A 21,679-nucleotide genomic window follows, 5' to 3' on the forward strand; every position below is an offset into this window, starting at 1 on the left:
GCGCCAGCGTGACCTCACGTAATTGCATAATGCCGTGGAAAGGTCACGTGTTACATATAAGAAACGCACATCTGCGGACCATTTTAAACAATAAACTGACACAAAGACATTAATTAGTATCATTCGACATACAACAACGTCGGACGGTCCATCAACATTTTGGATGACATGGTGGTGAGTAAATTATCTGGATTTTTTTTAAGAAAATGGACTAATCCTTTAATGTTCATGTGCACTTGTGAAGTGTATATTTAGCTCTCTCTTTGGCTCTTTCTGTTAGATATCCATCTGTGATTGGAAGGGGCTTCATGATTAATTGTGTTTGCATATGGCATAACTTATGGTCCGGGATAATTAACACATTTGAATGGGCCGTGTTGTCATGGGAAATCTCAATTTTAAACCCATCCGGTGCTTCTCAAATTAGACAAACTACAAGAAGTACGTTTTAAATGTCAAATATAATCAATGGGCATCCTCTGCTCAGCACGTCAGTGCCCATCCACACAGTTCAGCACCTCATTGCCACCTGTTACTGAAAAGTGTGAAGTTTTAATAGGAAAACATGCTGAGCGTGTCTGACGTTGTATGTTAGTTTGAGTTTAGTAAGCACCTTTGCTGACCTTGGGCTACCTCTGAATGTGGCTGCTGCCCAGACGCTTGCTGATCAGAGACCATCTTTGCGAACAGAAATACAGATTTCTCTTTGAAAGTATTTACTCACACTAGGGTTTGTTTTAAAATGTCACCTAGATTTCATGACCTTTTCATAAATGCCATTGTAAAGTGTATGTAGTTCTTATGACCCCCCCCCCCCCCCACACACACACACATTTTTAGTACAGATGCTAAATCATTGAGACACTAAATACAGCCCTAAGTTCAAATTTATTAAACTTACATAAATTATGTATTATAAAGAGGACAGTGTCTGAATAATATTTGGCTCAGTAAGCTTGTCTGTAAGCAACATGAATTATGCAGTGTTTATCATTATAATTAGAGCGGCTTAGTCTGAATAAACCGAAGATGATGAGCATGAAATCCATTCCATGACTCTTTAGATATCTAAATTTAGCAAAAATGTGTCCTAAAATGTTATTGGATCATTCATCTGAGTTGTTTACCCTCTTTGTACATTTATATGAATAAATAATGAAGTATAAGTATGGTGTAAGTATGAATAATGGTATGTGTTTAGGCCTACAACACTATTTTAATTTTAAGAATAGAGCAGATAAGCCATTATCCAGTTTCTATATCTCACAGCTTTCATCTGAAGACTAAAAGGACCTGCCGAGAAACAGTGTATTGATGGAACAAAGAAGGACAGAAAAGTCTATTTTTTTTCTTTTATTAGAGACCTCAGGACATGCAAGTTGCTGACATCCCATTTTCTGTCTGACCTTCATGCTCTCTGGTCTGCGAACCCTTTATTCACACTGTAAAAAATTCTTTGCTGCCTTACATTTTTTGTTGAATCAACTTAGATTTACAAGTCATTTCAACTTACTATTTATCTTGACGAGAGATGAGTTGTTATTTCAGTTTCAAGTTTCAAACACTTTATTTATCCCCAAAGTGGCAATTCACAGAGGTACATAGAGTTAAGCAAACAATTCAAACTACATAAAAAACATCATACATTAATAAATTAATTAATCAATCAATTAATTAATCTGTATAACTACAGGTGAGTTGTTATAACTTATAAAATATAGTTGAAAAAAAGTCAACTTTATTTTATAAGTTGTAGCATCTCTTTTCAAGATGTAAATCTGAGTGGATTCAACAACAACAACAACAAAAAATTAAGGCAGCAAAGATTTTTTACAGTGCATAGTTAAAGTATCTTTTGACTGTGTGAGTCTGGCATGACTTTAATGCACTTGTTATTATTGTGGTGAGCCATAAATCATGCATCATAGATATTCAGCTCACAGCATGTGTAGTAGTTATGTCCTAACAGTCTTATTCTGACAAGATGTTTAATATTTCCAATAAGTAGCCTTATTTTTTATAAAATATTTCTATGTAATGTTTGAATAATATTATACTAAGGTGGTCTTATTAGGGTGTTATTAGGTATTATTAGGGTGGTCCTTATTTTTCAACTTTTAAAGGTTCATGCTCTCACCCCACCCCACCAATATGTTTGAATAAATAAATAAAAAATTGGGCAACATTTTTTCAATACTAATTAATATTTAGAGGTTACTCAAGACCTTTGAAGTTAAACACATTCGTATATTATGTGATACTTTGTGGTATGTAAAATTCTTTAATAATACTCATGGCAGCAATAAACTTATTTGACTATGCTCCATGCATTTAAAACTCCTGTTTTAGTTGTGATATGTCTTTCAAAGCAAGAAAGCTTCAATGTGAATGAGGCACAATAGACAATATACACCAAGACAATGGCTGAGGCAACACAAAGCAAGTTGGTACAGTTTTTGCAAAAATATGTGTTTTCAGAAAAATATTCAAAGGCTTTGAGTAACCTAGATATTGTGGGAACAATTCAAAATTTTGCACAGTGTGTTTTTATTGATATCCTAACACATTTAGGGGGTGAGATTTGAACATTTAAAAAAAATTGACCCATTATAAGGACCACCCTACTGAACATTCATGTCATTACAATGTTTTAGATGCTCCATTTAATATTACTTTTTAGGATTCATGTAATTTCAAGGCAGTTAAATACATGTAGTTGCTTGAAAAAATGATTAATCAAAAAATAAATGTGTTGATTGTTTAATACAGATGTTAGTGCACAGATAAATACGCATGAGACATATCTAAACAGCTGACAAATAGCACATTTTTGTATGGTTTTATGTTCCCCCAGTTACATTTTATTCAATATAATCTCAGTGGTATTTCTTTGTGTCCTGGTGTTTGACCTCACTGAATCAGATCACTTAACCCAAAAAGGTTAATGGGATTTCCTGTGGGACTGATGCTATGATCTGAAACCGCCGCCTGCTAGCATTTCATTCCCTTTTTACAGCTTGTGGTTGGTTGATTTCTGACACACTGTAACTGATTGAAGATCAATTACTGATTTTTTTGAGAGTCATGAAAATCAGCGCCATTTGTGTTAAGGTTTATTACAATAAACAATCAATATCCTCCACAAGATGAGCCTCTCCTATACCATAGGCCCACTAATCGGTCCATTCACTTTCCATTTCTTAATCACATGGCATTGTAAGTGTATTTGTAGAGCTTCCACTCAGAGACCCATCTCATTGTGGTGGCCTAATGGTTAAGGATCTGGGCCACTAATATGGATCCTTCAGACTGAATGCTGGTTTAGCCCCAAGTGGGCGGAGCCTTGTAAGGGTAAATGGTGAGATTGCAATCCGGCTATATCTCCGCTTTGCCCTTGTACGAAGCACTTAAGCACCTGTAATTCTAATAGAGTCTGTCAATCAGTGTCAGGTAGGTTGTTTAAGATAAAAAGGTCTGCTGAATGATATGAAATCACTTAGTCATTTTAATTAAGTAGAACCTCTTGATCCTCTTGCAAATTCTTTAAAGTAAAGGTGTTTGCCATAAAAGAACCAATTTTGGTTACTTAAAGAACCATTTAGTCAAGATTCTTCAAAGCACACTGGCCACAGGGGTATCGGACGGAGGGTGAACCTTAAAGGCGGAGTCCACGATGTTTGAAAAACGCGTTGGAAAAGGAGACGGGCCGACTACCAAAACACACTTATAGCCAATCAAATCAAATCAAATGCCGGGTTGCGCATGGGGTTGCGTATGTGTGGGGCGGGTCTATCAACAGAAAGTCCAGATTCTATTGGGGTAGGGGCGTGTTTGTTTGGGTGATTTCAAATATCAACATTGGCTTTCAAACATCGTGGACTCCGCCTTTAATTTTTAAAGTCACCCTGTGAAGAAAATCATGTTTTTATTGTTGTTTATATGTCTATGTGGTGTTTTTAATATGCTTTAAGACAGACCATATGCAAATTCATCATTCAACACCATTTCTGAGTATTTTCTTCATAAAATCGGAGACAGTCTTATTCCCGGGGTTTAAAATCGCCTTGGTTTCCTAAATCACAAACATGTAACCAATTAGTAGTCCGAGTCATGGATATTATGTTTGGATGCCGCATAGACAAATGCATATGCATTGTTTGAAACCAAACTTAGCAGTTATGTGTCTAAAACTGGCAAATGTAGCATCGATTTACATATATATCTATGGTCAGAGGTGGTGCAAAAGAGTGGAGGTGGGGACTAATTTGCATATTCATATTTATGGTCTGAGCTGTGCTTTTGGGTAAAGGCGGGGACTAACTCGCATATTTATACATCTGCATAAATGAAGCAAGGGTGTACATTTACAATCGAGCTGTACAAAGGTGCCAAAAATGCATTAAAATAATATGTCTATGATATCTACATAGAATGTATGTGGCTTTATAAAGTGCAAAAGTTATCCAGAGACATTTTAACATGTCCATTTACAAACATAGGATTTGCCTTTACACTATAAAAAGTGAAACATTGAATTAACTAAAAGTATAAAATTACTTCAATTGGTAACGCCTAGAAAAATTACGTTTTGTCAACTTAAAATGTCACTTTAGATTCACTTTAGGTGAAAACTTTTCACTTTTTACAGTGTATAATGAAATGGTCTATTATTACCTTATTTGAAAGGATCATGAATAATAATGAGCTCTGCTCTGATTGGCTGTTTCTCAGAGCAGTTCAGTTCAGTAGCTCTGTGTGCGTGCAAACAAACCTTATGCTTAATTTATGTTGGGGGCGTACATCTCGACTATAACGTCACAGTTGGTGTAATGTTGAGATCGGCCTGTTTTCCAGTGGTCATTTGCATGCATTAAAGGGACACTTCACCAATTTGCATTAAGCTTTGTATCGTTAGAACCCCAGTCAGGTTTTTGAATGGTCGTGCATCATTTCCCTCAGTTTCCGCTGCGACAGGAGATATACAGATATCAGTTTTGCACTTCCTTCTTTCAATGAGGTGAAAATCATCAGTTTGCATCATTGAAAGAAGGAAGTCCAATATCTTTGTTGAGGGTGTGAGACTACAAACACCCCTTTTCTTGGTCAAATAGGCACCAAATTCGAAATGTATGTTACATTGTTACTACAAATATGATGCACTTTCAATAAAGATTAATGTTTCTACAGGTGAAATGCTCCTTTAAATGTTTACATAAGAAGGAGTTAACAATGTTCTAGGCTCACGATACGGCATTACCATATACAGAACTCTTATTATTCATCTATGCCTAGTAAATACAGTTTTACATTCTACAGCACCTTTAAAACATGAAGAAATTAATGTGACAGGTAAATCTTTTATATATGCTATTATAGTGCTAAAAGATTGGAGTTTAAAGGGGACATTTCACAAGATGTAAAATACATCTTTGGTGTCCCCGGAGTACGTATGTGAAGTTCTACCTTAAAATACCATACATATAATTTATTATGACATGTTAAAAGGTGTGAGCAAAAATGTTTTTGGGGGTGATCCGCTTCTGGGTGTTTCCTTTTAAATGCAAATGAGCTGATCTCTGTCCTAAATGGCAGTGCCGTGGTTGGATAGTGCAGATTAAGGGGCAGTATTATCCCCTAATTACATCACAAGGGGAGCCAAATTTCAATGACCTAATTTTTCACATGCTTGCTTGTACTTACCTGGAAGTGTATCACCAATAACATTTTCTTGTGTAGTGGTAAAGTGCCCTTCCCAATTAAACAAGTCATTTTACTCAGTTAACAACCGCTGCCCTTTAGACCTCTACACGGCCAGATGACATTAAAAGAAGGTCAGCAGATAGTACATGAATAATTATATTTTCTTTTATTTAGCTGTTGCTGGGTTACTTGGATTATGCTTTACGACGTACCTGGAGTTTTGCACTGTTGCTGCTTCTATCAGTAACCAGATGTGTGTTTAATATGCCTTTGGTCAAATAATGTATAATCTGTGTATTGAATTTTAATATACAATTACATACATGTGCACGTGGTCTGTATTGGAAAATCATTGTTTCTCTTTGCTTCTCCACATCTTTCCCCCTTTTTTGCTGTCTACCATCCCCCTCTTCCATTATAAACGCCGGTCTCAGGGCTCAAAACACAGGCTGTGTAATTTTTCCCACAACTCTTTTGAATCCACGTGCAGAATAAAGCGAGATCCCTCTTTCAAATGATCTCACATTAGATTTTTTTTTAAATCTATTTTTGTGCCATCTGTGACAGCATACTCTCTCACTTTGCTTCTCACCCCCACTCTTGCTCTCTCTGAGCATCTCTCTCTCTCTCTCTCTCTCTCTCTCTCTCTCTCTCTCTCTCTCTCTCTCTCTCTCTCTCTCTCGTGTATATACATGAACACTTTTTTGCCTCTCCCACCTCACACACAAACGCTCAGCCGTCGCTGCCTCTGTCACACTTGCCGCTGGCTTCTGTCATAGTTTCTCTCAGACTGTTTTCCGAACACAAAGTGCTTCGTGAAGAGCGCCCAGAAACAATGTCTCGCTCCTGACCAACACTGAATGGATTAGCCAGCTATTCTGAGCACTAATGAGATTACAACAGAGTCACAACAGACATGTGTCTTAGCGGCGTGGTACCTTTTTGTCGAGCGTCTTCTCTTGTCAGTCTGGAAATGGCGCTCAGAAAGTGACAGGCGGATGCCAGGGAGTAGACGCGCGCGCTCACCTATGTTGGTTTTGTGGTGTGGATACTCGTAGAAGTGGCGGACAATATGAAGTACCAGAAATATATAACCGTGATGCAGATGGCAATGGGAGTGACAGCCTCCAACAAAGACGACTGCATCCCTCCGAAGAGAATGCTGTGGTGAGTATAAACTGGACAGTTTGAAAGTGAGCGAGTCATGGGAGCGAGCGAGCGAGCGTGACATGTGCGCGCGGAGGTTTTGTCAGATTTGTAAACACAAAAGAGAAAAGGAAGGAGTGTAACTGTTGCTGTTCAGTCATAGCTTTGTTTTAAATTAAAAACAGTAAAAAAATTCCCAAATGAGACATTTATTTTTGCTCGTTTTATTCCCTCTTTTATGCTTAACCCACATTGTTATCAGTCTCTTTTGGCTGTGTGTGACTTTTATTGGTTTCTTTGATGTTGATGTCTCTCTCGCTCTCTCCCATCGCATACTATAAAAGATTAAATCACTCCTTCCCGGATATGAACAAAGCCCTGCACGTGGATCTATAAATAATATTGTTGATCTTGCCTCACAGTTCGGTTAGAAATACTTAATAAAATACCAAATAGTGTTCATTTACTATATATATATATATATATATATATTTTTTTTTTTTTTTTTTTTTTGACGTTTCCTATACTTTAGCTCTCGACCTCTTATTGTTATTTTTTCAATAGTACTCCTTTGCTTTTATGCTGATTGATAAATGAACTCAGCTTATTAATCACATGGGTGCACTTTGCATACCGTTACGTTCTTCCATATGAGAGAACCAAATTTTACACAACCTCACAACGTGTTCATTATCTTAATGATAATTGTGTATGCTGGTTAAGTAAAGGTTGATGCGGTTGATGAGTTAATTATCAATGAAAACCAATGTTCATTTGTTCTTTTAGTAATTGTATGTACTGATTATTTTCGTTTCTATTTGCAGCAGAGCACTGCTGACATCATTCCTCACATCTGTTCCTATATTAGTGTTGAGTTTTAATTAACACACAGATAAAAATCCGACTCAACACCTTTTCTTATGCATACCCAGGATTTTACTTAGTATTTGTCCAGTGCTGAAATTCTATCTGTAATGTAATACTAGGAGACGAATGGGCACCGTATTGACAAATGTCTGTGGAAGTGAAGTGAATCAGATAAGCTAATAGCCTAATTGAATAACGTTTCCATTAAAGAAATATATGATAGGGTTTCTATCTTACGGCACTCATGAATAACCTATTTTATGCCTGCATATTTTTCTGGAAATATTATTGTGGCTGACTGACGGAAGATTTTTTTTCTGCTGGTCTGTATATGAAGGATATTTAAAGCGAGTAGTGTGTGCTTATACAGTATGCTGTATATGTCTGATAATATTGCCGTTACGGTCGAGAATAAATATAGCACCATCCTTTTATTCTGTCACTTGTGGTTCTCTTAAAATACATATGAGGGTGGGTCATGGGTTCACCCACTACCCCCCTTAACCAAGAGCATCACATCCATAGCTGGTGAAGGGGGAGGGTCTTTGATCAGAATGACTTAAGAATATTAGTACTATGATAGATCCATCCACCACCAAACCGCTGTATCCTATTGGCTGTATGCTGCTTCGTGCTTAAAGCATCTGCACAAAAACCAAAAGTATTGATGGAGGCAACCGTTGTGTTTTTCACACCCCCCATGCCATTGTTCTCCGCTGCTTAATGATGCATGAACTCACCCCAAGAAAAAAATCACGTTTTTTGCACAACGCTCAGTTATTAAGCTACAGTCTTCACTTGTTTGTCTAACAATGAATTACACAGTGTCACAACTCATCTCAACATTCATTGTCCAGAAAATGACACTTGACACAGCACCAGCTAGATCCTTTCCTAACTGAAATCAAATTAACAAGCATTGAATGATTTACAATGTTGCCGAAACTGACAACAGGTGCTTTGGTTACACCCAGCAGGCTCCAGAGAAGAAGGCTCTGATTGACACTGATTGCTCTCTGTCATTTGACCACTGTCTGATGTTTCAGGGGCGTATGGTCAGAGATAATATCTTTGTTTGTTTAAAACACACATTTCCATTTTGCTCATAGGGATGTAATCTTCTTTAAGATGTTTTATGGCACTGCGGGTGACAGATGACTTGATAGATTACTTTACTGACTCATAGCTGTGTCCACCCGACCTCATGTCTACGACCTCACCGGTGCCACACCATCATTTAAGGGACGGTCATGTGTTTTAAGGAGGAGAGATTCTGTATGAGACTGGTGTTAAATGGTTATAGCGGCTGATCTTATAGGTTAAGTCAGGTGAATCATAAGAAAAGGACAGGAATAAGAGGAAAGGGCTGTTGAACTGTGTGTGTGTGTTTGTGTTTGTGTTTATGTTTGTGTTTGCGTGTGTGTGTGTGTGTGTGCTTATGGAAGATAAAACAAACTAATCACAAAAATGAACTTAGTGGCTTTCAGCCTTTGTTAAAATCAATGGGGATGTAAGATCTTTTTTCACAGACATTTCCTCTCATAGTTTCTTAAACCCATTATGTTTCACTTGTGATTTGATTTGCTTTGCTGTGTGCACATAACAGTCTCACTTTATGACTTTCAGACTTCTGCCCAACTTCTTACTCATAACTCCTTTAAAAATCCTGCCTTCAGGGAGGGGTGATAACAAAAGCCTCACAGGCTGGCCAGGGCATGTATGACCCCTAGGATTCTTGAGTCAGATCTGCCTATAGCTGCACTGACTCACAGTACACACCATACTGAGCCCAAAGAAAGAAACAACATGTAGATGGTCGCCAAGCTAAAAAAAAGCAAAATGATGGCATGATAAAAAAACTCACAGTGTTTGGTTGTACAAGCAAAATTAAAAAAAGGTGCCCTGTTTGATATAACACTTTCAGCAGGCCTCTGTTTTGGTGAAGTTTTCCACAGTAGCATGCAGGGTTCAGACTACAATATTTTTGTCTGTTATAATAGTCATTGTGTCAGATTTTGACTCCTAAATTCATGTCGTTTTGTGGTTAAGAAACATGTTAGACTATGCATAGCTTGCCAACTTTAACGAAATGTGTGATGTCATCGAGAAGGCAGCGCTGGCAGAAATAAGAGCGTTAACAAAGCAGGAGTATTGTTGTCAAAGCGGCATGAATCTTTTCTCCACTGCATAATTTTACCTAGCAACACCAATATGTGTTTCTGTTTCTGCAGCAGTACAAACGGTTGTGGGTTTGATCCCAGGAAACACACATACCTTGTAAAGCTCGGTGTAGCTTTTTGGACAAAAGCATCTGCCAAATGGATAAATGTAAATAAATGCAAGATCATGCATCTCTCTTTTCTTTTACCATGCTTGATATGTACAGAAGACCTTTAAAGGGGCACTCCACTTTTTTTTAAATATACAAATTTTCCAGCTTCCCTAGAAATAAACATTTGATTTTTACCATTTTGGAATCCATTCAGCCTATCTCCGGCGCTAGCACTTTTAGCATAGCTTAGCAATATCCATTGAATCTGATTAGACTGTTAGCATCGCACTCAAAAATAACCAAAGAGTTTGGATATTTTTCCTATTTAACACTTGACTCTTCTGTAGTTACATCCTGTACCAAGCCGACAGAAAATTAAAAGCTGTGATTTTCTAGGGCGATATGACTAGGAACTATACTCTCATTCTGGCGTAATAATCAGTGACTTTGCTGTTGTAACATGGCGACAGCAGGCGTAGTGATATTACGCACTGCCCAAAAATAGTCCCATGCCATTGAAAGTTACTAAGGGGACTATTTTCGTCTGCTGCGTAATATCATTGCGCCTCCTGCAGCCATGTTACAACAGCAAAGTCCTTGATAATTACCCCAGAATGTGATTATAGTTCCTAGCCATATCATTTACTGTCTGTCTTAGTACACGATGTAACTACAGTAAAGTCATGTTATAAATAGGAAAAAAGTAAATCATATTTATTACTTGATCGGTCGCGTGTACAGCCCATACATTCGCATAAACCTGCTGCGCGCATCAGAAGGTTATTACAAAGGCAGATGAAGGTGAGTGGTCATGCAATTGACGTCTCTACTTTTGAAATGCGCTCTAGCTAGGGTGACCATACGTGCCATTCTTCCCGGACGCGTCCTGGCCTGGATTTCGGGTGCGTCTTCCGGAAGTCGTATTTGTTGACCGTATACTTCATAGAAGATTATTATTATCATTACAGAAAAGCAACCGTTTCATTTTAAGGTAAGAATGAAACTACGATTGTATGTCTTATGTTTTTAACTGAATGGCATGCGGTCAACAAATACGACTTCCGGAAGACGCACCGAAATCCTGGCCAGGACGCTTCCGAGAAGAATGGCACGTATGGTCACCCTACCTCTGGCACAATTTGCGATCACATTGCGGGTTCTGCGTCATCCGGGCTTGAGCTCACCTCTACAAACTCGGCTTTGGGGGTCAAACATGCCCTGGCACGATTTGGTTTGGATAATGTGAGTGCGTCCTAAACCCCTTTTCCAATATCAGGAAGCAGGTGTTAGACCTGACACCATTGTGGAATTTCTCCACAGGTCTCCAGAAAACCGGTGCTTGTTTGCTGAAGAAAATTGGCACTACACTAGTGATCAAAACTTGCTGGTTTTAAACAGAGAGCTGTGCCAGAAGCCGGGGTGTTGTAATGCCTGCACTAAATAAAGTGTAGTGACAAATCTATCTTTTAAATCTGACACTAAACAAAACTAGACCAGACAGCAACAAAGCTGCCTACACTGGTAATGCCTTATATTTTTTAAATGTCTGGTTATGTTGATTCTGTTTAATTGGGAGTTGGTTATGTATTAACATACCACCGTCGTCAGTTACGTCTGCATTGGGTTATGAAGTCAGGCGGGTGGTTCTGTGAGAGGTTCTCAGTTTGCTCAGCCGAATGTCAAATGGGAACCAGCGCCATTGCTATGCATAAACGGCCATCATGGGATGGTAAAAGTGAAGAGACTCTTTTTACATGACTGACCTATAGATGTTTCTATAGAAAATCAATTTGCAGAAATGTCTATACACATTACAGTAAAAACGCATTCAACACACCATCTCCGAACATAATAACTTGGTGCCTTTCCAATTTCCATCTAGGTGATGTTTGTCCCTTCCCTATATTTTATTTAGCTATTTAATACAAATTTGTCACTGCATAGAAGTTGAACTTGGCATATGCTTTACTCTAGGTTACACTGCCAGGTTGTATTTGTGTACTGCCCTTGCAGTCGGGACAGGCGTTCGGTGGGAGACACTAAGCATGGGCCTGTGACCGTTGTACTGTCATGTTTGATACACGTTTATATCCCTAATCTGTCTCTCCATCTGTCGAAGCTGTATGGCCCACCTAATCAGTCTGTCTGTTTTTGTTCTGCTCTTGATCGTCTCATGTCAAAGGCCTAGCGTTAGGATTGTTTACAGTTATCCCATTATTCCCACCGCTCAACACAGGTTTTCATACGATTAAAGTTTTACACTAGCTATAATGGCCATTGTTTTGTAGTGTTGTGACTTTCTAAACTCATTGGCCTTATTAATCTGGTTTGTGTAAAGCTGACTCTTGAAAAAAGATCAAAGAAGAGTGAAAAACATGGTGTCCTGTTTTCTGAGGCCACAGAAGCCTGTGTAGTGTTAATAGTATTTAGAGATCGGTGTTGCAGATTAATCATTGAATGACGTGTAAGGCAGTGGTTCTCAAACTTTTTCGGCGTACTGCCCTCCTTGTGTACCGTGCATCCCTTCATGGCCCTCCCCAAAGAAAATGTATGACATAAGACATTACAAAACATTTTTTAGGTTTAATTACACAGAATGTATGATAAATTAATGTATTTTATTAAATGTCAGAAAAAGTCACCATCTCAAGGCCGACCAGTGGATCACGGCCCCAAGTTTGAGAACCACTGGTGTAAGGAGTAGGGTCAGTCTCCTATATTTGCTTCAGCTTATTTGTTTACATCATAAGATTTGTATGATGATAGCTCTGTTGGTTTTACAGTCTTTAAAGAGGGATACCTAAAACTAAGGTGTCAAGTTTAAAGTATTTGAATGCATGTGCAGAATTACTTTGACCTTTGATGTCTTTGATAAGTTGCTCTTGATTGCTTTGCAAAATGCATTTGACTCTCCCTGCCAGGAATGACTATACAACACAGTGTCATATGAGACTGTTTGGAAACACCGTGTTACTGAGCCTCTGAATGTTGGGCTGTCACTTAAATTCACAGTGTCCTCGTCTATACTATAGTGGATTTCTTGTTTCCAGTGTAAGCGATTGTCCTTCCACGACAACATGATGATGAACTTACATATTTCCTCTTGAATTTCAGAGATCTCATCCATGTCTTATTTTAATTTGAACCAAAACAAAATTGTCTGATATCTGCATTTTATCATTTTAATGTATGACTGTAATTTTTGCTTATTTGTAACCATTTTAGGACTTCTAAGGATTTTAGGAAACATTTGAGATGAACTCGATATTATATGTGACTATGGACCACAAAACCAGTTGAAAGGGTAATTTTTTGAAATTGAGATTTTTACATCAAAAGCTAAATAAATAAGCTTTCTTTTGATGTATGGTTTGTAAGCATAGGACCATATTTGTTCAGGATACAATCATTTGGAAATCTGAAACTGAAGAGTGCAAAAAATTTAAATATTGAGGAAATCGCGTTTAAAGTTCAAAGTAGGGCTGCATAACGATATATTGCGAATAATCATTTGCAGAATGAAAGATTTTGTTTACATCCTATATTACATCATTACATCAATTATTCACAGTACACAAGCATATATGATGTAAACAAAAACTTTTATTCTTGCGATTAATCGTTTAATATTTATTAATATTTGATTAATATTTATCGCGATTAGTTGATATGCAGCCCTACTTCAAAGTCCATTAAAGTCTGTATACAGCAGTGCATATTATTAAATTAATATTATTGGTGCTCTCTACTGGCTTACCGCTGTAATGACTGAATGGAGGAAGTTGTAAACTTTTACATAAACCAAACTTGAATTATAAATCTCCTCACTTATTCATATACTGACTTGGACTGTGATTTTGCTGCATCCACTCACAAAAATAAAGTTTTGAAATATTTACGGTAGGAAATTTCCTAAATTTCTTTATTGAACATTATCTTTACATAATATACTAATGATTTTTGGCATAAAAGGAAAATAGATAATTTTTTTGGCCCATACAAGTACTGTGATTGGTCCGTTAAAGCCACTCCCTCAGGTCAATAAAAATCAGTGTCGCATTTTCTCATACCGACTTCCACTTGCGACAGTAAAAACAATATGGACCATTAGGGTTGGGCGATGTCCCCATAAATTGGCAGTTGACGATGGTTACGTAAACCATCGCGATGGACGATGATATCGTTAGGTGGGGGGGTATTTTAATTTTTCGTTATTATATAATTATTATTCGTTATTTTACTTTATTACTTCCACTTAAGAAGAGTTTTGCACTTTTTATTTTAATATATATTTTACATAAATACTATTCTGTACTTAAAATCTATAATTTTGTTATTTTACTATCCCAACTAATGTCTCTTTCCTATAGGTTGCACATAAGGGGAAAAAGTAGCTTTAATCCACTGAAGAAGAGTTGTGCACTTTTAAGCACTTTTTAATCTCTTTACATAAATATTTTTTTCTATTTAAAAGCTATAATTTCGTTATTTTACTAACCCAACGACTCCTCCGCGCTTTCCAAATTTTGCACGTAAATATCTGTGCATATGTGCCACAAGTACTCCGTCAGAGAGCGGGTCTTCAGCACCGCGGGAAGCAGCCAGCACTTCAATCCGCAGCTTATTAAAACTAGACAAAGTGAACAGGGCCAGACACATCGAAATTTAAACATGGTCTGTGTATGTAAATCCCGCGTTTCGGTCGGAGTGTTGTTCCCGTTTTCTTGTTGTTGACGTTTGCTGAATTCTGGGTTTATATCCTAATCTGCCGCTTCTGTGCAGTATAGCCTCAATGTAACAATGAGCACGATCTCCCGAGACACTACAATAGGCTACTAATAAATGATTAATATGGGCTGTTTTCTTGTACAAAATTAATTATTTTAAGATAAATGTACAACATGTAAAAAGACAAGATTCTAGCAATGTCAAAATTAGGGATGGGCATTTTCCAGTAACTTACTATTACCAGTAATTTACTATTACTTTTAATATTTAATTTTTCGAATATTTAAGCTCTTAAAGAACGAATATTCGTTTATTTAAATTATGTTAATTAAGACATGCGTGTTTTGTATTTTTCATTTTGTCATAATTTCACAGAAGGCTTATAATTAGGAAATATCCACAACAAGCTAAACTTATATTCTGTATGTATATATATATATATATATATGTATGTATTTTTAAGTTGAAAACATTGTAAAAAAAAAAAAATATATATATATATAAAATTCTTCTTAAAAAATATCCTACAGAAAAAAATGCGTTAAAACTTAATGCGGAGCGAAGTCTAGTCAAATCCTTAGTTTCAAGTCGGTCGTTAGTATTAATTCATTACTGTTTGATCTTACATACATTATATTATACCAAATATTATACACTAACCCCAAATCTAAGCGAAGTTTGAGGACTTGCGAAGTTTAAAGTTTAAGGACTTGACAAAGTAGGCTATCATCATTTAAATAGACTCAAAACACTAAATAAGAGCCCGGAGCAAATGAAAAAATACATCTACATAACCGACTGCTCAGTCAACATATAAATATCTTCTCAGTTTAGTTTGACATGTATTTGTGAATAAAGAAACCATATTTACCATACCTGCTTCGGTGAAAGCCCGTTCTTCTGACTAGATACAATAATGCCGGTACTGCGGAGAAAACTCTTCCTCGTGATGATGGTTATCCGATAAAAACAACAGACGGATTGAACAAGATTGAATATCTGTATTTAACATTATTTTACAAATAACGTAAGCGGCTCGATACCTTATTGTTGACTGTGCAAAGTTACTAACGTTAGCTTAATTTAACAACATTTCACAAAGACGGAGCTTTGCTTTTAAACAGCCATGTGCAGTTATCCGGTTCATTTTCAAAAGAGCACCGCATATAATAAATGTTCTCCGTTTCATTTCGTTATCCGTGTCTGTCTCCTTATTAACAAAATAAAGTAGACTTTATAACAGAAAGCTTACAAATCTCTCATGATGTGTTGAGTCGGGCGGCGGAGAAGCACGTTTAATAACACGTGAGCCCTCACGTAAGCCAGTGGCCAAATACGGCGCGGACAAGCCCGGAGATAAAAGGAAAAACTTAAATTCGTCTGCAATCTGCATTGCCAAACAATCAGAAATACATACAAATTAATGTTCATGTATATTTTACATTTAAGTCTGTAAAAGACAGTATAGATGAAGTGAAAAAGCATTAAATAAGTTGTTACCCTTTGGTGGCACATTAAAAACAAACAAACATTCGAATAGCATTTTTTAAATTCGAATTATTATTGCCATTCGAATATTCGAATATCCGTGCCCATCCCTAGTCAAGATCAAATGCCTGACAGGATATTTTCACAGACTAACACACGTCACGTCTCAGGCATAGACTACAGTACTTAAAATAGCATATATGCATTAGTTATATTTTCTATTTAATTTATAGAGCAATTCACGCAAAGATATTAGGTTAACTATAGTCTATATAGAAGAGAGTAAGTGTATGTCGACTCGCAGCGGAGTGGGGAGGGGGCGTGGCATCACGATGGTGTCTCTCCATCGTGATGTCAGTCAACCATCACGATGGACGATGATATCGTCTATCGGCACAACCCTATGGACCATATTGAAGAGCGATATTTAACAACTTAAGCTGCAACAAAAAAACTCAATAATTTTCTCAATGAGCAAAAAAGTCTTAAAGTCGCAATGAAATTGAAATGAAAAACTATATATATATTTTTAATATTGTGGGATTATTAACAAATGACTTATCTGTGAGCTTCATTATTTTTTAAAAATTCGTGTGTGCTCATAATCTTTAATCAAAAATGTAAATCTCCTCCCCCCCTCAAAACGATCTCTCTTCACTTCCGGTCAAAAGTATGGCAGGTGGGCGGGGTCCGGGAGAGGATCGCAGCGATTAGCAATTAGCAACACGACCCAACTTCAAACGATCCAATCAGATCTCGATGGACAAATTCAAATCCAGCCCTGCCTTATTTCATCTCAAAAGACATTTCATTCGGATATACGTCACCACGGGGAAAATAAGGCAATCGCTACTTCCGTTTCATGGCGACTTTAAACACTTCGTTCAAGAGAAATGTTCTTACCCATTGGCAGATTTTTTTCCCCTTGTTTTATGCACAAATTCACCATAGTTTCTTCATAGTTTGGTGGGTCCTGGAACTTCTAGTCAGGTGCGACTTATACATCAAAATTATTTCATATGAGGTTCTGTGCTATTGTTTAGTTGAATTACTTGCCTTTCCAGATTAAATGTCTGTTCTTCGGCTTGGATTTTGTGAAATCATTTTCCAAATAAACGCGACGTATAGTCCAGTGCGACTTAAATATGTTTTTTCCTCTTCAAAACGCATTTTTGACTGATGCAACTTATACTCCAGAGCGACTTATAATCTGGAAAATAGAGTAAGAAAGAAAGTCATTGTAAAAGTGGTCATCAAACTGGTCTCGGCAAAAGCACGTCCCTCAGAGTCTCACTTGTCTGCTTTCATCTGAGAAAGACTTGGTGACTGCCTGTGTCCTCAGACAGCCTCTTCTCTTAGTCATTTAATGTACACTTAAAATACTCCAAGCTTGCAACCAGTACATGTCCAAGCTCCATCCTGTATTCAATCATATCAGGTGCTGTGAACGTAGCATGCTGCTCTGATACAAATACATCAGAGCTCCTTGCCCTCACCTTGGCATCCTATTGAATATATATCCTAACAAGGTAGTGTCACAATCACTGAACTGAGTAATGGATCTACATCAGTACAAGGTCTCTGCTCTTCCGGCCATGCAATGTCAGGCAGCGTGGCCTTGCTGTACTGCTGCTGCAGGGGCTATCTGTTTACACTGAGCCCTCTCACAAACACACAACATTTTTTTGAGCATGCAAAGCATGACACATCATGTACACTGGCTATTCAAACATAACCTACTATAAATGCGATTCTATATCAATATCTTGACATGATGAGGCAGTCAGGTTCAGTTTCTCCACAACTTAACAGCATGTGTTCAAGCATCTTTAGTAAACTTTTTAGCTTTATGATCAACTATTTTTGGCTTTATTATGATCATTTGTTATATAGCAGTGTAATATGTGGCATCGCCTACGTAAAGTCAACTGCTTATTATCACTCTAACGTACTGTATGATAGACTGAACAACCTTTCAGGTTTTATTTTGCATGGCTTATCTATATATCCAGTGTTTTTATGTGTGTGAGGTGTTCAATAGACAGTGTAAGGTGCTCAGTTTGAAGTGTTAAATAGTGTAAAGTATCCAGTAGCCAGTCTAAGGTGTTTTGTAGCCACTGTGAGGTGTTCAGGGGTCAGTGTGTGAGGCGTTAAATACCCAGTGTGAGGTGTTAAGTAGTTGATGTAAAGTATTTAGTAGCCAGTGTGAGGTGTTCAGGAGCCAGTGTGAGGTGTTCAATGGTCAGTGTATGAGGTGATGAATACCCAGTGTGAGGTGTTCAGAAGACAGTGTAAGGTGTTCAGTTGCCAATGTAAGGTGTTTAGTAGCCAGTGTAAGGTATTCAGTAGCCATTGTGAAGTGATCAGAAGACAGTGTAAGGTGTTCAGTAGCCAGTGTAGGGTGTTCAGTAGCCAGTGTAGGGTGTTCAGTAGCCAGTGTAAAGTATTCTGTAGCAAGTGTGAAGTGTTCAGTCACCAGTGTAAGGTGTTGTAGCCAGTGTAAAGTATTCAGTAGCCATTGTAAAGTGTTCAGTAGCCAGTGTAAGGTGTTCAGTAGCCAGTGTAAGGTGTTCAGTAGCCAGTGTAAGGTGTTCAGTAGCCAGTGTAAGGTGTTCAGTAGCCAGTGTAAAGTATTCTCTAGCCAGTGTGAAGTGTTCAGTAGCCAGTGTAAGGTATTCAGTAGCCAGTGTAAAGTATTCTCTAGCCAGTGTGAAGTGTTCAGTAGCCAGTGTAAGGTGTTCAGTACCCAGTGTAAGGTGTTCAGTAGCCAGTGTAAAGTATTCAGTAGCCAGTGTAAGGTGTTCCGTAGCCAATTTTAAATATTCTGTAGCCAGTGTGAAGTGTTCAGTAGCCAGTGTAAGGTGTTCCTTCACCAGTGTAAGGTGTTCCTTCACCAGTGTAAGGTGTTCCTTCACCAGTGTAAGGTGTTCAGTAGCCAGTGTAAGGTGTTCAGTAGCCAGTGTAAGGTGTTCCCGTAGCCAATTTAAAATATTCTGTAGTAGGGGTGGGCGATATCTCGATATTCAACCTATATCGACATATTTTTTAACACGAAATGGATTTTGACATATCGTATATATCGATATAATGTTTGTATTTAATTCTGATTGCCTTCTCTGTGTGCTGTGCTCGCCCCTGCCTCCTTGTTTTTGTTCCCCCTCCTCTCTCGCGTGTTGTCTCATTTAACATGGCGGCGCCCGTCACGGAATCTACACTGGCCACCACGAATAGATCTTCCATGATTCCCAATTACATGTATATTTTACTGTTTAAAACAGCTTAAATGCATTGTTGCGAGCGCTCAGCGCGCCCCTCTCTCTCTCGTTGCATGAAGCGCTTCGATCGCGCGCATCTCTCTTTCTCTCGACAGTGAAAAGGTGGCGGTGCTTTAATGTCCGTTTCTCTGTATACTTTCTTTTTCGCGTAAACGTCATCAGTCACGGATGTTACTGACAGAGAAGACGACTGATCTAGTTTATCATGACTAAACAAAGGTTAGCAGTTGAGATATATACCGCCTATCGAGATATAGCAAAATATATTGAGATATAATTGTCACTCCATATTGCCCAGCCCTATTCTGTAGCCAATGTGAAGTGTTCAGTAGCCAGTGTAAGGTGTTCATTCACCAGTGTAAGGTGTTCAATCCCCAGTGTGAGGTGTTCTGTAGCCAGTGTGAGGTGTTCTGTAGCCAGTGTGAGGTGTTCTGTAGCCAGTGTAAGGTGTTCAGTAGCCAGTGTAAGGTTTTCAGTAGCCGGTATAAGGTGTTCAGTAGCCAGCGTAATGTGTTCAGTAGCAAGTGTGAGGTGTTCTGTAGCCAGTGTGAGGTGTTCTGTAGCCAGTGTAAGGTGTTCAGTAGCCTGTATAAGGTGTTCAGTAGCCGGTATAAGGTGTTCAGTAGCCAGCGTAATGTGTTCAGTAGCAAGTGTAAGGTGTTCAGTCACCAGTGTAAAGTGTTCAGTTGCCAATGTAAGGTGTTCTGTAGCCAGTGTGAGGTGTTCTGTAGCCAGTGTAAGGTGTTCAGTAGCCGGTGTAAGGTGTTCAGTAGCCGGTGTAAGGTGTTCAGTAGCAGGTGTAAGGTGTTCAGTAGCCGGTATAAGGTGTTCAGTAGCCAGTGTAAGGTGTTCAGTAGCCAGTGTAAGGTGTTCAGTAGCCGGTATAAGGTGTTCAGTAGCCAGCGTAATGTGTTCAGTAGCAAGTGTTAGGTGTTCAGTCACCAGTGTAAGGTGTTCAGTTGCCAATGTAAGGTGTTCTGTAGCCAGTGTAAGGTGTTCAGTAGACAGTGTGAGATATTCTGTAGCCAGTGTGAGGTCTCCAGTAGACAGTGTGAGCTGTTTATATGCAAGTTTGAGGTGTTCACTAACCACCACTGTAAGGTGTTCAGTTGCCAGTGTAAGGTGTTCAGTAGCCAATCTGAGGTGTTCTGTAGCCTGTGTGAGGTCTTCAGTAGCCAGTGTGAGGCGTTCAGTAGCCAGGGTATTATGTTTAGTAGCCAGGGTATTATGTTTAGTAGCCAGTGTATTGTGTTTAGTAGCCAGTGTGAGGTGTTCAGTAGCCAGTGTGAGGTCTTTAACTGTCAATCTGAGGTAGTCATGGCTTGCTGGATCTCTTTGAACTCTCACACTCAACTAAAAGAATTTGTATTTTTAGGCAAGTCTTCATTTATCATTCATAAACTCACCTTTTAGAGAAGTCGCGACTCAGTGTTGTTGCTATTGAGGGAAATGCACAGTTTGTTTTGAAGTTGAGAGGGGCGGATAAACAGGGAAACCTGCTTAATATTTTAGTGCATTACCCTTAAGGGCCAAGAAAAGGACATTTTACTTTGTTAGATTCCCCTCGTGCCAACCCTCATTCCAAAGGTCTAAAATTAGACATTTTTCACCTTGCACAGTATCCCTTAACCCAAAATAGTGAGAAACACTCAGCATTTTACATTGTATTTATTTTGTACCCAACATGAGCACTTGGTCTCTGACCTTATTGTATCTTATACATAAAATTATGGTCGGTATAACTTATTCCATTTTTTGATTTCTGTAGATGATCTGGTTACTGTGAATTTATTCTGCTTTGCAATTTAACCCTTTCACACTAGTACCCAAGCTTCTGTTTTGTACAGCGTGTGAATGAACCGTCTTTAACAGAATTACAGAGAAAATCTGTGTATGTGCGAGTACATATGTGTGAGAGGGAGCGGAGAGAATTTGGTGGCAACAGAAGCTGGTCCAGATTGAATGCATTGCTCTTGGGTTTAGTGTAAATCCTCTAGGGATCGTGGGCAGTGTGGAGGTCACAGGAGAGAGGAGCAGCTCTGGTCCTCTGCCTGCCAATCAGAGGGATTCACAACAGCGAATGGGATCTAACGCTTTCACTTTGGCCAGAATACTCTCCGGTTTGGGGAATAAATGGTTGTGTGTGGTCTGCCAGGGAGCTAGAGAGCACGTGTATCAGCCAGACCACCAATTGAAAAAGAGA

General features: G+C 38.3%; 1 protein-coding gene across 10 annotated transcripts in view; it reads left to right on the forward strand.

Annotated features, from left to right (window-relative positions):
• Window positions 1-21,679, forward strand: part of tjp1a (tight junction protein 1a) — a 144,713-nt gene that overhangs the window by 8,909 nt on the left and 114,125 nt on the right. For 9 of the 10 annotated variants that reach the window (XM_073858944.1, XM_073858946.1, XM_073858947.1 and 6 more), the window contains exon 1: window positions 6,427-6,867. The exons of the other annotated variant lie outside the window; for it this stretch is intronic. In XM_073858944.1, coding sequence (XP_073715045.1) covers window positions 6,773-6,867 — 95 coding nt within the window. In that variant the 5' untranslated portion in view covers window positions 6,427-6,772. Of the gene's footprint in view, window positions 1-6,426; window positions 6,868-21,679 lie in introns of those variants that run through there. 10 annotated transcript variants of the gene reach the window in all.

Source organism: Misgurnus anguillicaudatus, chromosome 21, assembly GCF_027580225.2.
Source record: "Misgurnus anguillicaudatus chromosome 21, ASM2758022v2, whole genome shotgun sequence".
In the NCBI taxonomy this organism is placed as follows: Eukaryota; Metazoa; Chordata; class Actinopteri; order Cypriniformes; family Cobitidae; genus Misgurnus; species Misgurnus anguillicaudatus.